The 15917-nt window shown below is 41.3% G+C and overlaps 2 protein-coding genes across 5 annotated transcripts; both read left to right on the top strand.

The window, feature by feature from the left end:
• The first annotated feature begins 1078 nt into the window (after positions 1-1078).
• On the top strand, positions 1079-2718 carry LOC145441992 (uncharacterized). Of its 2 annotated transcripts, none has more exons than XM_080319961.1 (2): positions 1079-1335; positions 1464-2718. In XM_080319961.1, exons 1-2 carry the CDS (start codon positions 1314-1316, stop codon positions 2603-2605), a joined length of 1164 nt encoding a protein of 387 aa, XP_080176087.1. In that variant the 5' UTR covers positions 1079-1313; the 3' UTR covers positions 2606-2718. The 2 variants fall into 2 exon arrangements, with proteins under 2 accessions (XP_080176087.1, XP_080176086.1); XM_080319960.1 differs by having other exon boundaries at positions 1085-1335; positions 1440-2718.
• A 6747-nt stretch (positions 2719-9465) lies between these two features.
• On the top strand, positions 9466-10843 carry LOC145441990 (uncharacterized). 3 transcript variants are annotated; one of them, XM_080319956.1, is made up of 2 exons: positions 9466-9601; positions 9710-10843. In XM_080319956.1, exons 1-2 carry the CDS (start codon positions 9580-9582, stop codon positions 10729-10731), a joined length of 1044 nt encoding a protein of 347 aa, XP_080176082.1. In that variant the 5' UTR covers positions 9466-9579; the 3' UTR covers positions 10732-10843. The 3 variants fall into 3 exon arrangements, with proteins under 3 accessions (XP_080176082.1, XP_080176081.1, XP_080176083.1); XM_080319955.1 differs by having other exon boundaries at positions 9478-9601; positions 9686-10843; XM_080319957.1 differs by having other exon boundaries at positions 9485-9601; positions 9734-10843.
• The last annotated feature ends 5074 nt before the right edge of the window (positions 10844-15917 follow it).

The raw sequence follows: 15917 nt of genomic DNA, 5'->3' as shown, positions 1-15917 counted from the left end.
GCACCATCATGATTACTGATTACTGATTACCATTGCCGAGGAATAAATCGACCAATTAGGCTACTAACGACAGATATCGTGCTTGCATCGTGGCCGACACAGCATGCCCAGGCCATAGATGAGGCTCGTTGTGCAGGGAGCTCGTAAGCGAAAATAGGTAGGGTTAATATAGATTGCAATACTGCTAGTGTGTAGAGGAGGAATCTTGGACAGCAAGGATCACGCTAGCTAGGTTTTTCGACTTGGATCAAGATTAGAATGACTGCGAAGCCTCAAAATAGTTGACAACCTAATTTGTATTCTTTAAAATTCGGAATATCACGAGACAGTTTTGCTCCATTACCGGTGAAACTCCAGAGCTCACATCAACAGAATGGCTGTATGAGATAAAATATACTATACTGTGCAGACTCATTGTAATTGTTAAATTGCCAATAGCCTACTGATACAAACATATTGCTGTTTAGAGATGTTTTGTTATGGGGATTGTGGATAAAAAGTTGGGTGAGTAAGGTCAATCACGGTGACTTCGAAATGTTTACAAAAATCCCTTTTCTCCTGTGATATACACAACCAATTTTCCACAATAACTTCAAGATAAGCTGATAGATAGAAATGACCAGGCTGGACGTTATATGTTCATTAAAAAAATTGACTGTCAATTTTGGTGCCATATATTTGTTGCGATCATACCCAAATGTGTCGTCGGAAGCGTTGAGCGTTATCATTACATTCGCAACCACCAATATTTGTGGAAATGGATTTTCGGCACTCCAATCCAAATAGAAGACGCATATTTTCAAGACATGACCACGTATTCCAAGAAATGCAGTTGCAGGATTTGCTTTGAAATAATAGAAGTAAACCCAATTTCTACATGAATAGTATGATCTAATTTTCAAGAATAGTCATTTAGTTCCTGTGTATCACTAAGCCTACAGTTATCACTTGCACAAGACATATGACGATTTCACGATAATTGAACTGAATTTAACAAGAAATTCGTGGGGGTCCGCGGGGTACATGACGGTCCAAAAGGGGTCCACGAAGACAAAAAGGTTGAGAACCACTGTTATGGAGCATAGAAACATGTACCTAATTAGATTGGAATTAGATTACCGGCATTTCGATCCGACTATAGTAGACCCTAGAATTGAAGTCTGCTAGCGCCACGACGCTTCGCTAATATGTGACCACGTCACGTCGCTCATGAGCCATGAACATAACGCGAGCAGCGTTTTCAACCAGAGTTTTACGATTTTCTTTTAAACGTTTTATTTCACGATTTCAAGCCTCATTTTCCGGGTCCTAAGATGGCAAGTCAACAAGAACCGGGTAAGAATCGTCCTTGTTCATCTGGTCGTTGCTAAAATGACGCGACTGTTCTTGAATATTTGCGACTGTTCTCAAATATAATCACGAAATATTGCTTGTGACAGGCCCTTCCACAAAGGACGGTCAAGTTTCTTCTACAAAGGACGGTCAAGTTTCTTCTACAAAGGACGGTCAAGTTTCTTCTACAAAGGACGGTCAAGTTTCTTCTACAAAGGACGTTCAAGTTTCTTCTACAATGGACGGTCAAGTTTCTTCTACAATGGACGGTCAAGTTTCTTCTACAAAGGACGGTAAAGGTTCTTCTACAAAGGACGGTGAAAGTTCTTCTACAGACGACTGTCAAAGTTCTTCTACAAAAGACAGTCTGTGTTCTTCTACAAAGGACGGTCAAAGTTCTTCTACAAAGGACGGTCAAAGCTCTTCGACAAAGGACAGTCAACGTTCGACAGATGGCGGCTATAAGTTCGTCCCTAAAAGCTTTAGATGCCTCTTAATCTATCCTGCACTTCTCCGCGCGGAACTCGCAATTCAAACCAGGAATGGGGAAGAACAAAAATCGATCCGTGGCGTCTTAAAGTTTCTTACGACTTGCAGAGACTTGAGTCGCGAGGATATTTCCAGGCTAATCGCTGATTTCACAGAGAGCAAGCATCTCGTACGGGCACTTGTGCTGCTCCACGCAGAAATCGCTTTCAGACCGCCTTCATGCCCATACGACGCTGCCTTATGTCTGGAAGAACGCACTACCAAGATATTCCAAGTCACTCAGGCGCTGATCGCCGAAAAGTCACAGCGTAAACGCGATATCGCTGTTGAATACGGCATCAGGAAAATTGAAGCTATGCTGTCAGACTTTCGCCAGACGAAGGGCGTTATAACCAGCGTCCGTGCTAGCGCAGAGGTGTCTTGCCTCAACGACTTAGCGCACCTTTACGAGAGTCTCGACGAACAAAAAATCACGCGCCGGTACTGGAAAGAAGCTCTCAAGCTCGTTGAAAAGAAATTAAAGAGCAATGACTTGAAGAATCATTTCCAAGGGTACCTGCTTCACAACATCGGCCTTTCTTTCGCCACGGAGGGGGAGTTGATGAAGGCGGAGTCGTACTTCGTGCAGGCGCTCGACTCTTACAAGCACTCGTCGGGTTCTGCTGCAGAGACGAAACAGCGTTGGTATGAACGATGCGAGGCCAGCCTGAAGAGAGTGCGGGAAGTCTTGTACCCGCCGGAAAGTTCCCGTAGCAAGAGGACTACTACCAAAAAAAAGAGATAGTATTCTGCATATTGTCTTGCGTTTTTATGTTGTGCGGAATATGTGCGTCGCAATGTTACTAATTTCGAAAATTTTTTACCGTTCTTTGCAAACAAATATATCTGTTTGGCTTAGTCTCGTTCTGCCGTACAATCTTGTGGCCCACACAGGTTAACTGACGCAAGGCAGATATGGTCATATAGTGAGGAAGTACTACTTTTTTGAAGTATGCACGTTTATATAGGGAATTACGCAATTTTAAAGGGGAATTTTCCTTTAGAATTACCAAATTTTCATGTCCGAACTACCAAGTAGTCGACTAGTTATTTACGAACGCACGCACCTTTCGGCTACGTTTTTTTTGTTGAAAGTATGTTCAAATGCTATTTCAAATCTCTCCTTTACATACAAATTCCCCTTAATTGTTAAACTAGTTCAGATGTGCTAAAAGTGCAGTGCGCGAGACAATTCTATTGGGCCCGCCACGGCCTCTCAACCAAAATTCTCCTAAGCCAGGGGTTCTCAGCCCTTTCTTGGCCGTGGCCTATTTTGCGGTTTGAAAATGTGCTATGGCCCACCTCTTATTTTCGAGTCATAATCCCGTTCAATGCGTTTTAATAGACAGCGCCAGTACAGGGTTGTAACCGAGTCACAAGGCTCCGAGTCACAAGTCAATCTCACTTTTATATTTTTGACTCGAGTCAAGTCGAGTCATTTTCAATTCCCAACGAGTCAAGTCCGAGTCCAAGTCAGCGAACAGAGGATCGAGTCCGAGTCATGGTATTATGACTCGAGTCCGAGTCCAAGTCATTGTGTTGACTGCTCAGTTTCCAGTTAAAGTCTTCCTAAACCCACTTTTTTAACTCTGTTTGGTGATATTGAATGGTTCGCATTTATAATATATAATTTTCCTCACTTTTAGCAGTTTCTGGTCGCATTTTCAAGCACCAGTACCAACAAACGAAATCCCAATAATGTGTTGGCTTCGAAATTACAATGAAATGTCGGTCTTGGCCGTCTGAATCTCGAGTCAATGACTTGCTTCGAGTCATGCGCAATGGCTCGAGTCCAAGTTGAGTCAATACAATACTGACTCCATGTGCCACTACGTCTCATCAGAGTCGGATGAAAAGCTGGTTAATGAATATATTTTTAGCGTTTAACATAACAAATATAACTAAACTTACATTATTTTTTAAAAATTTTAAAATAGCTTTGTGGCCCACCTCAAATGCTCCTGTGGCCCACCCTTTGAGAACCCCTGTCCTAAGCGGTGCAGTTGGCTGTGTCACCTTGAATTGGACTTTATTATCCCGATATATATCTCTACAACGTATAACACGTGCCACATTATTGCCCAGCTATCGTTTACGTAATGCATGCCATGACGTCATTCTATCGTTTGTCGAGTGCTTAACGCGAGAACTGAGAAATACTCGCAACTCGCAGACTCATTCATAACCGCTACCCTAACAACGTCTTATCCTCTCCAAATATACTTCGTGTTTGAGTAAACATCTGTGGATTGAAGAACTCGCAAACCTCAGTACAGGACTACCAGGTTATGTAGCCAGCAAAGCTAACCTAATATATATCGGCCAGCTACTTTGTTACTACAGAAATGCAGCCAAGTCTCTCTACTGATGCAGCGGGCAAACGTCGTACCGAATCTATCACAATGAGACTTCTAGTGAAAGTTTTTATCTTATTTTCATGTCAACATTTCCCAGGCAGTGACAAAACATTCCAACGTCATCAATTCAAGTCAAAACAGATAGCTAGTGAACTTGCTTTATTTTTAGTGAACAGCTAGGCTACCCTAGCGAGAAAAAAAATTGATAAACTTGGTGCATATGTTGCTAAAACGCAACGTGACGAACTGATTTCTTGGGCTATATTTATACGCCAGGGGGCGCGAGGGACCATATGCCTCCAATTCGTTTGTAATTATTTTGATGAGCAATAAATGAACTATTTTTGGACAAGTTCATTTAACCTGGAATATTTCTTTGCGCGCTTCGCTTGAGTGTCACTGGAAAACTGAAAATAACGCAATAATCACGCTTGATTTACAGAATTAAGTCAAACTGTATTGGCAATTACGAAAGAACGATATATTCTTAGTATCACTTGAGGCCGCGGAGATGTATCAGTCTAGAGTTGCGCAACTAGTTCGGGACCATGAGGCACATGCATATTCGCGCTAGGACACATCACGACATATAAACGTTTCGCGAAGCTTGCGACTCGGCGAAGTGTGCTTCCACAAAGATCGACGGTGATAACACCTAGCATCCAAAATGATCGACACATGTTCACCGAAACCGTCGATATTGATGTGACTGCTCGGCTCCGAAATGACGGCAACGAATAGTCCTGCCCTTGACATCTGATCCCAGTGGTACAAATGCGACCCGAAGAAGAGAACACATCACCAAGTCAAGAAATACGAATTTTGAATCTTTCGAGTAGCCTATAGCGACAATCTTTACAGGAGAGGTCACGAAATAACATGCTTCAACAAAGTGTGCACTGTGCATGCCTCCTCTGTACATCGACTAGGCTGAGGTGGGTTTGTTTGTTTGTTTTGGGGTATTCATGGTGTTTTTCGACTGCTATGGTCATCTACACCAGGCCGATATTCTTCTTATTTTCCGTAACTGCCGACTTATAGCACGGCCCACCTCTAGGCTTTTTGTAAGACACCGCTGACGAGGATGAGGCTGAGGTGGGTGTTTGATTTCAAAGATTACTCCAAGTCGTTTCGACACCTTCCTATCTTTTCATGGTATCGCAAATTTTGTGGGTATTGAATTGATAAAAATTGCTAATAAAATGAACGGACACACCCGAAACTTCGTTAAGAGTTTTAACTATGTGGCATGGGAGTCCTACATTTTCGAAGACACCATTTCCATGAGCTCCAGCGGGAAATCTAATCACGGGTGTATGCTATATGTGAGTAGTGTTGTTGCCCACTGGCGCAATTATAATAAACATACAAAAAAGTGCTGGCTTAGCAAAAAACATTACGATCGCTGGCAAGATGACCGCAACAGGTATAGGTATCGCTGGTATGGTGAAAACTCCTATACGATCACTCGTGACATAGCAATATATAGGGATCGGTCGCGAGAAATACTGAGCAAAACGATCGCTGCCAAGATAACATCTGAAACATAATAGGGATCTCTCGTGACTTGGTGTTACAGATTTGTCGATCGTTCATAACAAGTAATTCTACAAACCCCTACGAGTGCTGATAAGGTTATAACAATAATTAAGACATGAGAGAATTAGTTTTCGATCGTAACAAATTATCGGAAGTGTTCTCTGTTCTATATACTTTGGTAGAGTTGGTTCCAATATTTGACAGGTAATGGAAAATTTTGTCAGTCTCGTCAGCTAATATGTATTCTTCCAAATTGTTCATGACTTAGACGGGGTCATGTGAGCCAGGATCACGGCTTATACGCCGGCAGAAAGCAGTGTCGGGATGACTCGAGTGATGACTTAACTCGAGTCAGACTCGAGTCACCTTTTTCGTATGACTTGACTCGAGTCACTTTGCTAAAATGACTTGACTTGACTTGGCGTATCAGAAATGTGGATTAACTCGTGACTCGAAGCTAAATTTACGAGTCAATTTCAAGTCATCAAGCAATCGATGTCGATAAAAATCACTGTATCTTGCTATCGGATTGTTCGCGAAACGCTGGTGTAACCCGCGAGAGCGACCAATCATTAATTGATCGTGCGTTTTGCTGAGCCTCCATTGTTCTCTGGCAAATAAATTGACCGCTAACGAAGTGATCGAAGCTTACAGCTTACGCTGTCGTATACTAGTAAAGTAATTTAATAACAAAATGTCTATTACTGTTCTCTGTTATTACCTGAACCAAACGCTTGTTTTATTGAATTGGAATTCGAACATAGTTTATATAGGCTACTCCTCAACCATTGATGCAGGCTCGAATTATATCTATTCAATATGTAAATGGGTAATGTATTGCATCTTATCAATTCGTTGCTCTATTCTCTATTTTGGTTGGTAACTATAAACTGAGGCTATGCAATTACTTACGTAGTTTAGCATTTCTACGTATAAGTGAGCGATACAGCGCCTTTTTGCGTGCATATTTAACTTCATATTCGTTCATCAGTTCATAATCAATAACCACTACATCTGTATTTCAGACAGCTAGCAAAATGCAATGACGTAAGTATGCCTAATACTTCGAAAAGGCGACTTGACTCGTGACTTGACTTGACTTGACTCGAGTCACCTCCAAAAATCTAGTGACTTGACTTGACTCGAGTCACCTTCGAAAATCGATTGACTTGACTTGACTCGAGTCAAAATGTGCAATGACTCGAAATGACTCGTGACTAGGTCCCAACACTGGCACAAAGCGACAAAGCAAATTTATTGCTTCACAATGACGCCTGAAATGGGTGAAAATTTATTATGCTTTTCCATCCAAGTAATAAATATCGACCGAGTACAATTGAAGTAAGTAAAAACGTTGAGTATTCTGGGTCTAGTTTGCCTAAAAAAACTGAAAACTGCTAAGTGAAAGTGGGAGTAGTTTAAAAACACAACCACTTGACTAACCAATGGAAGTAGGAGACCTCCACTTGAGATCTTGTGTATGTATGTCATGGGTGTAGCATACTGTAGTGTATATGCCGCAAAATATCAAAGACAAAAATATACTACGTCCTAAATTCCAAAACAGTAGAAGTACTTCGTTAATTACCAAGGTTGTAATGACTTGACTCGAGTCGTGATTTTTTTAGTGACCTGATTTGACTAGAGTCATTTTTTCAAATGCGTAAAATGACTTGACCCGAATCAATTTTTGTATTTACTCGATTTGTACTCGAGTCATTGTGGATAGACTCGAACCAAGTCATATGACTATAGACTAGGACGGTCAAGGCAGACATTTCATTGTAACTTCGAAGTATAGTAAAGTCACCTCACAATTGGTATTTCGTCTATCAGTTCTGATACTTGGAAAATATTGCCAGAAACTGTTACGACTGAGGAAAATTACGATATTATGAATGCGAGCCATTTTATATCACTCGAGCATAACTGAAAAAGGTAGGCTGAACCGGATTGAACTGAAAACTGAACAGTGAATAAAATGACTTGGACTCGAGTCAAAACACTATGATTTGGTGGTGAATTGATTATGACTCGACTCGACATCTTATGAAATACATCGGAGCCGGAGCTACCGTTCAAACAAACGGCTCCAGCTCCGGCTCCAGCTCCACTTGAATTTTATTTAGAGCTCCGGCTCTGGCTCCGCTGAAAATGCACGGCTCCGGGGCTCCGGCTGCAAAGCCCTGTTCTCAAGACAGAAGAACTGAAACTAATTAGAACTCAAAGTATGATACTGGGAATTGAGAGATAAATACAAATACCACTCCTAAAATGCGGAACATAGATTTCATGTCTTTGTCCAGGAAGCTTCAACGTGGCTTGTTGCTGTTGTTGTAGTTTATGAAACAAAAAGATATGGCGTATCGCCAAACGACCTTTTTCACCACGGTCAAAGACATAATGTAATTCAACGTGGTCTGCTTAAACAGGTCTAACGTTCAAAAAGTCAGAGTTCACATCTCCAGATTAGAACACGCCATGGGCTGCTAGATTACGATATGATGGGTGATTGCTAGATTGCGAAACGGTAGTTTCAAACGTTATGGTGGGCCATATTTGCTGTGATTTCACATTTCATATGGGCGACAATGCGGCGTGAACGGAACCATACAACCCGTTACACAAATTATATTCACCGATACTTTCGTCACAACATAATTGTCACTCCATACCTACCATGGGCGAAGCGCGACAAAAATTCCGTGCTTTACATTTTACCTTTTATGCAAATTAAATGTTATTACTCTGTGAAAACAGCCCCGAAATCCCTCAGGCTATCTTTCTGATTGGAGTATTTAACAAGTCAGTAAGTAGATAACAACATGTTATGAAGTAGAAATAGAAGTAGCGAGAAATTAGACCTACTTGAGGAAGTACCGCGAGTAGCGGAAAACTACTTGAGTACTTCGAAAAAGCAGATGTCCTTCGTTACTGACCAGCTCCGTTCATGATGTTTCAGCACAAGACATAGGCCTAATTAGGACAACAAGATATCTCAACATGTCAGAAATATTTGTAGGTTATGAATTTTGAACGAACCTACTTCAGCTTCTATTTGATATTTGCTGAGAAAACGAAATCACTATTCTGACCACCCGTAAATGAACATAGTTTGGAACCTCTGAAGTCAGTTCGCACCATCATGATTACTGATTACTGATTACTGATTACCATTGCGTAGGAATAAATCGACGAGTTACGCTACTAACGACAGATATCGTGCGCGCATTGTGGCCGATACAGCATAGCCATAGATGAATCTCGTTGTGCAAGGGAGCTCGTAAGCGAAAAATTGGTAGAGCTAATGTAGATTGCAATACAGCTGTGTAGAGGTGAACATAGCTAGCTAGTTTTTCCGAATTCGATTAGAATTAGAATGACTGAATTAGGAAAAAATGGGAATTGAATTGAATTCCGATCTAAAAAGCAATACAACAAAAATCAAGGTCATGTCAGATAAGAGATGATTGTCATAAAGTACGAGAATGACAAATGTCTGTAGCCTACACCAAGATTGACTCGTTATGCAGGATACAGTACTCCTGTAGCATTTTCAGGAAAACCAGTAGATGTGATTAGGGTAGAGGACCATGTAACCAATTAGATTGTAATTAGATTACCGGCATTTCGATCCAACTATAGTAGACACTAGAATTGTACAATTCTGCTGGCGCGATGACACTTCGCTAATATGTGACCACGTCACGACGCTCATGGGCCATGAGCATAACACGAGTAGCGTTTTCATCCAGAATTTTACGTCGTCTTTCTTTTAAACGTTTTATTTTACGATTTCAAGCTTCATTTTCCGGGTCCCAAGATGGCGAGTCAACAAGAACCGGGTAATAATCGTCTTTGTTCATCTGGTCTTTGCTAAAATGACGCGACTTTTCTTGAACATAATCACCAAATATTGCTTGTCACAGGTCCTTCCACAAAGGACGGTCAAGTTTCTGTTACAAAGGACGGTCAAGTTTCTTCTACAAAGGACGGTCAAGTTTCTACTACAAAGGACGGTCAGGTTTCGTCTACAAAGGACGGTCAAGTTTCTTCTGCAAAGGACGATCAAGTTTCTTCTACAAATGACGATCAAAGTTCTTCTACAACGGACGGTCAAAGTTTTTCTACAAAGGACGGTCAACGTTCGACAGATGGCGACTCCAAGTTCGTCCCTAAAAGCTTCAGATGCCTCTTACTCTATCCTGCACTTCTCCGCGCGGAACTCGCAATTCAAACCAGGAATGGGGAAGAACAAAAATCGATCCGTGGCGTCTTACAGTTTCTTACGACTTGCAGAGACTTGAGTCGCGAGGATATTTCCAGGCTAATCGCTGATTTCACAAAGAGCAAGCATCTGGTACGGGCACTTGTGCTGCTCCACGCAGAAATCGCTTTAAGACCGCCTTCAAGCCCCGACGACACTGCCATATGTCTGGAAGAACGCACAACCAAGATATTCCTAGTCACTCGGGCACTGATCGACGAAAAGACACAGCGTAAACGCGATATCGCCGTGGAATACGGCATTAAGAAAATTGAAGATTTGCTATCAGACTTTCGCCAGACGAAGGGCATTATACCCTGCATCCGTGCTAATGCAGAAATGACTTGCCTCAACGACTTGGCGCACCTTTACCAGAGACTGGGCGAACAAAAAATCACGCGCCGGTACTGGCAAGAAGGTCTTAAGCTTGCCGATAGGAAATTTAAGGGCAGTGAATTAAAGAATCATTTCCGAGGGTACCTGCTTCACAACATCGGCGCTTCTTTCGCCACGGAGGGAGAGTTGAAGAATGCAGAGTCGTACTTCCTGCGGGCGCTCGACTCTTACAAGCACTCGTCAGATTCTGCCGCAGAGACGAAACAGCGTTGGGTTGAACGATGCGAGGTCAACCTGAAGCAAGTGCGGGATGTCTTGTACCCGCCGAAAAGTTCCCGTAGCAAGGGGACAACTACCAAAAAAAAGAAATAGTATTCTACATATTGTCTTACGTTTCTATGTTGTGCTGAATATGTGAGTCGCAATGCTAATAATTTCGAAATTTTTTACTGTTCTTTGCAAACAAATATATCTGTATGGCTTAGTCCCGTTCTGTTGTACAATCTTGTGGCCAACACAGGTTAACTAACATTCAGGCAGATATGGTCATATAGTGAGAAAGTAGTCTGTTACTTTTTTGAAGTATATGCACGTTTATAAAGGGAATTTTGTAATTTTTAAGGGGGATTTACCTTTAGAATTACCAAATTTTTCATGTTCGAACTGCCAAGTAGTCGACTAGTTATTTACGAACGTATGCTCCTTTCGGCTATGTTTTTTTGCTGGAAGTATGTTCAAGTCCCATTTCAAATCTCTTACATACAAATTCCCCTGTATATTCAAAATAGTTCAGATGTGCTTAAATTGCAGTTCGCGAGACAAATTGTATCGGGCCCGTAACGGCCTCTCAACCAAATTTCCTCTTAAGTGGGCAAACGCCGTACCGAATCTAACACAATGATACCTCTGGTGAAGCTTTTATCTTATTTTCAAGTCAACATTTCCAAGACAGTGACAAAACATTCCAACGTCATTGATTCAAGTCAAAGAGATAGCAAGTGAACTTGCTTTATTTTTAGTGAACAGCTAGGCTACCCTAGCGAGAGAAAAAAAAAAACTTGCTTGACTTGGTGCATATGTTGCTAAAACGCAACATGACGAACTGATTTCTTGTGCTATATTTATTAGCCAGAGGGCGCGAGGGACCATATGCTTCCAATTCTTTTGTAATTTTTTTGATGAGCAATAAATGGACTATTTTTGGACAAGTTCATTTAACCTGGAATATTTCTTTGCGCGCTTCGCTTGAGTGTCATTGGAAAAATAGAAATAACTGCAATAAATACGTTAGATTCACAGAATGGAGTCAAACTGTATTGGCAATTATGAATGGACTGCATTTTCTAATTATCACCTGAGGCCGCGGATTTGTATCAGTCTAGAGTTGCGCAACTAGTTCGGGACCATGGGGCACATGCATATCCACATCACCACATATAAACGTTTCGCGAAGCTTGCGACTCCGCGAAGTGTGCTTCCACAAAGATCGACGGTGCTGATAACACCTAGCATCCAAAACGACCGACACATGTTCACCGAAACCGTCGATATAGATATCACTGTGCGGCTTCGAAATGACGGCAACGAATAGTCCTGCCCTTAACATCTGAGCCCAGCGGTACAAATGCGTCCCGAAGAAATACGTATTTCGAATCTTTCGGGTAGCCTGCGACAATCTTTACAGGAGGTCACGAAATAACGAGCATATTTCAACAAAGTAAAAACATATATCAAAAAAGTGTGCATGTAGGGTTGCATTTAAAACAAACGGTGTTTGAAAACTCTTTGTTTAAAACATGTTAGAAACAGTCTTTTAAAAAATGCCTTTTAAAAAAATATAAATGTTTTTTTTTAAGTTGTAAAATTATGCCATAATTGCGTAAATACTTTACAAAAAACATGTTGTATGAGCCTACCGACAATTACTATCCGATATAGCCGACGTATATCGATATGGGATGGTTGGAACCCTCAAAATAGTCTGTTCAACAGCAATAGTACATATATTTCATCAAAGGAGCAATTTTTACCCTATATTTTCAATTGTCAATGTCAATCCACTATGACGTCACAATTGAATATTCGCGATGCCATTGAGTAAAAAAACAAACAATAAAAAACATGTTTTAAATTAGGGCCTTGTTTTAAACTTGTTTGTTTTAAATTGATTTTTGTTTTAAATGCAACCCTATATGCATGTGCAATGTGCGTGCCTCCTCTTTACATGGGCTAGGCCAAGGTGGGTGTGATTTCAAAGACTACCCCAAGTCGTTTCGACAACTTCCTATCTTTTCATGGTATCGCAAATGGTGTGGTGTATTGAACTGATAAAAATTGCTAATAACCTGAACTGACACACCCGAAACTTCATTAAGAGTCTTAACTATGTGGCAGGGGTGTCCTAAATTTTCGAAGACATAATTTCCATGAGCTCCAGCGGGAAATCTAATCACGAGTGTATGTTTTATGTGAGTAGTGTTGTTGCCCGCTGGCGCGATTATAATGAACAAACCAAAAAAAGTGCTGACTTAGCAATAAACCCTACGATCGCTATGGCAAGATGACCGTTACAGGTACAAGGATCGCTGGTATGGTGAAAACTCCTACGCGATCGCTCGTGACATAGCCTTATAGGTATATAGGGTACAGGAAACTGATACATAAATAACTTAGCGATTTCTAGTTTCCGCATTTATTTTATGTGAAAATTTGATATGTATTGCGTTTTGCTATCCAAATAAATCACTAAAATACAAAAATTTCTTCTGAAGTGTCCCTATAGTCTTTGAGAAATGTCACTGTTTCTGATTTCTCGTTTTACTCAAAATTGCCCTCTAATAATCCGCATAATTCCTTATTGGACGTACAAACAGTGGGATCAAACGGCATAGGGTTGTTAGATCATTAAATGCATGTTTGGGGATTGTTATCAATTCTCGTCTGAGGTCACAAGAGAAGTCTTGCTGTTCGCGGAATGCTGGTGGAACGCTACAGAAGCCGGCGCCAGCTTTACAATTTTGTCCCGAATCCTGAAGATACACGAACATGCGCATCGTCTTCCTCGTTTGGCAATGCTATCAGCTCTGGTCCTTAGACGGTGCTATAACGCAGGCCATTTTAGAAATACAACTTTTTTGTTCTGCGGACAGATTTTAAAACGATTTTTTTGTGTGCAGGCCTTTAGAGCTACAAATGTTACCGTTGAAAATCTATTGTACCTAGTCCAATTTAATGTCACTGGAGGATGCCGACTACGCACATACGCAGTGAGGCAGGGACAACACACGTTTCGATGAACTTTTCAAGTTTCATGTCGGATCTGGAAAATATATATAACCCTGACCTTGCAGAAGTATTTGAGCTTTTCGTGGACCGGCACCGGAACACTGTAGGATACTACCAGAAGTGGTCAAAGTATAGTCAGTAGAAGTAGCGATTTAGAAGTAAAAATAGGTATTCCAGGCCTGTAGTTTTGCCAAAAAATTCGTAGGTATTCTAAAATCATAACCACTTGAGAGAGTAGTGCGATCAGGCAAAATCAATCTGCCTGAAGTAGCCTAGTTACTGACCACTAGGGCTGTTCAAAAACAATTTTCTCTTTCAAATTTCACTGGCTGCCTGATAGAATTATTATGTTGGCTAAAAAACCGTTGCACACCAAATTTGACTCAATCCCAACCAGTAGAAGCGAGATTCATGCAGTAAAAAATTATCAATTTATCAATACAAATCAACAGTTCAATTTTTTCTGTCTACCAGTGTTGGGATCAAGTCACTACCTTCGAGTCACGAGTCATTGCACATTTTGACTCGAGTCAAGTCAAGTCAATCGATTTTCAAAGGTGACTCGAGTCAAGTCAAGTCACTCAATTTTTGGAGGTTACTCGAGTCAAGTCGAGTCAAGTCAAGTCAAGTCACGAGTCAAGTCACATTTCAAGTCAAGTTGCCTTTTCGAAGTATGAGGCATTATTACGTCATTGCAATTTGCTGGTTGTCTGAAATACAGATTGAGTGGCCATTAATTCCGAACCGATGAACGAATACAGAGTTAAATATACTCGCAAGAAGACGCTGTATCGCTCACATATACGTAGAACTGTTAAACTACGTATTTGCATAGCCTCAGTTTCTAGTTACCAGCCAAAATAGAGAATAGAGACAAACGAATTGATAAGATGCAATACATTACCCATTTACAAATTGATGATACAATTCGAGCCTGCGCCAATGGTTGAGAACTATATAAACTATATTCGATTTCAATAAGACAAGACGTTTGGTTAAGGTAAGAACAGTGATAGACATTTCGCTATTTTATTACTTTAGTACTCAAGTTACGACAACGTAAGCTTCGATCACTTCGTTTGCGGTCAATTTATTTGTGAGAGAACAATCGAGACTTAGTGAAACGCACAATATTTGAATGATTATTCGCTCTCACGGGTTACACCAGCGTTTCGCGAACAATCCGGATATATGCAAGATAGGGGAGACCGGGGTTAGTTGTTACGATTTTGTCCATTTCTGGCCTCACGGCTTTTCTACTCGGCTTGCGTAAATGATTTTGTTACACTGTCTACACTTATCATCCACTCACTTTTACAAAGTAAAATGGAACTTCAAGCTCTTATACGTTTGGAAATATTTGCATTTTAAACAGGTGAGTCTTCTGTCATAACTTGCCCTAATGTCCCTCCTCCCCTAACCCTAATCTTGGGATACCTGAACCCCAACTTGGACCATAACCCACTACCAACCCTAATATCCCCCACCCCAACCCTAATGTCCCCCTTCCCCAACCCTAATATTTCCCTCCCCCAACCCTAATGCCACCCCCTGCCCTAATGTCCCCCTTCCCCAACCCTAATATCCTACCCCAACCGTAATGTCCAACTCCCCCAACCCTAATGCCTCCCTTCTCCCCAACCCTACCCCACCTCAACATACAGTTGCAATAACGAGCAGACCACGCGTGGTTGATATGTGAACGTCGCGTTCTTTCCCGTGCTTGCGCAATCCGTGATCACGTGATCTGATCACGCCGTGACTGCGTGATCTACGCATGCCCTGACCTCCGTACAAGATTGACAAATCAGTTGATAATAACATTATTAGTTTAATAATTCATATTAATACTTGTTAATACACTTTATTCCCGTGGGTCGAGCTCACCGAGGGCCGAGTTTGTAAGGCCGAGTTCACCGGCAACCCAGGCTTCGTTAGAAGGTACTCACCAGCCAGCCGAGTAAACTGTGTAAAAATGGTGCGCCATCTCCCGGCAAAAAAAAAAATCATTGATGTTGTAACAATGTTCCCCCGTAACAACTAACCCCGGTCCCCCCTACAGTGATTTATTTTTATCCACACCGATTACTTGATGACTTGAAATTAACTCATGAATTTTGGTCCGAGTCACGAGTCAATCCACATTTCTGATACGCCGAGTCAAGTCATTTTAGCAAAGTGACTCAAGTCAAGTCCAGTCATGCGAAAAAGATGACTCGAGTCATCCCAACACAGCTGTCTACCCCATAAAATTGTTGCGCTGTCAGTAGATA

Source organism: Botryllus schlosseri, chromosome 6 (assembly GCF_051294905.1).
Source record: "Botryllus schlosseri isolate E-star chromosome 6, Bs_hap1, whole genome shotgun sequence".
Taxonomy (NCBI): Eukaryota; Metazoa; Chordata; class Ascidiacea; order Stolidobranchia; family Styelidae; genus Botryllus; species Botryllus schlosseri.
Note: the sequence above shows the minus strand (reverse complement) of the source record. Positions and strands in the feature narration are given on the sequence as shown.

Excerpts from the sequence above, each read along its gene's own strand:
- LOC145441992 (XM_080319960.1), top strand. The coding sequence starts at position 1,314 with ATGGCAAGTCAACAAGAACCGG. Across the intron at positions 1,336-1,439 it reads GGCAAGTCAACAAGAACCGG|GCCCTTCCACAAAGGACGGT; the intron begins GTAAGAATCGTC and ends TGCTTGTGACAG.
- LOC145441990 (XM_080319955.1), top strand. The coding sequence starts at position 9,580 with ATGGCGAGTCAACAAGAACCGG. Across the intron at positions 9,602-9,685 it reads GGCGAGTCAACAAGAACCGG|GTCCTTCCACAAAGGACGGT; the intron begins GTAATAATCGTC and ends TGCTTGTCACAG.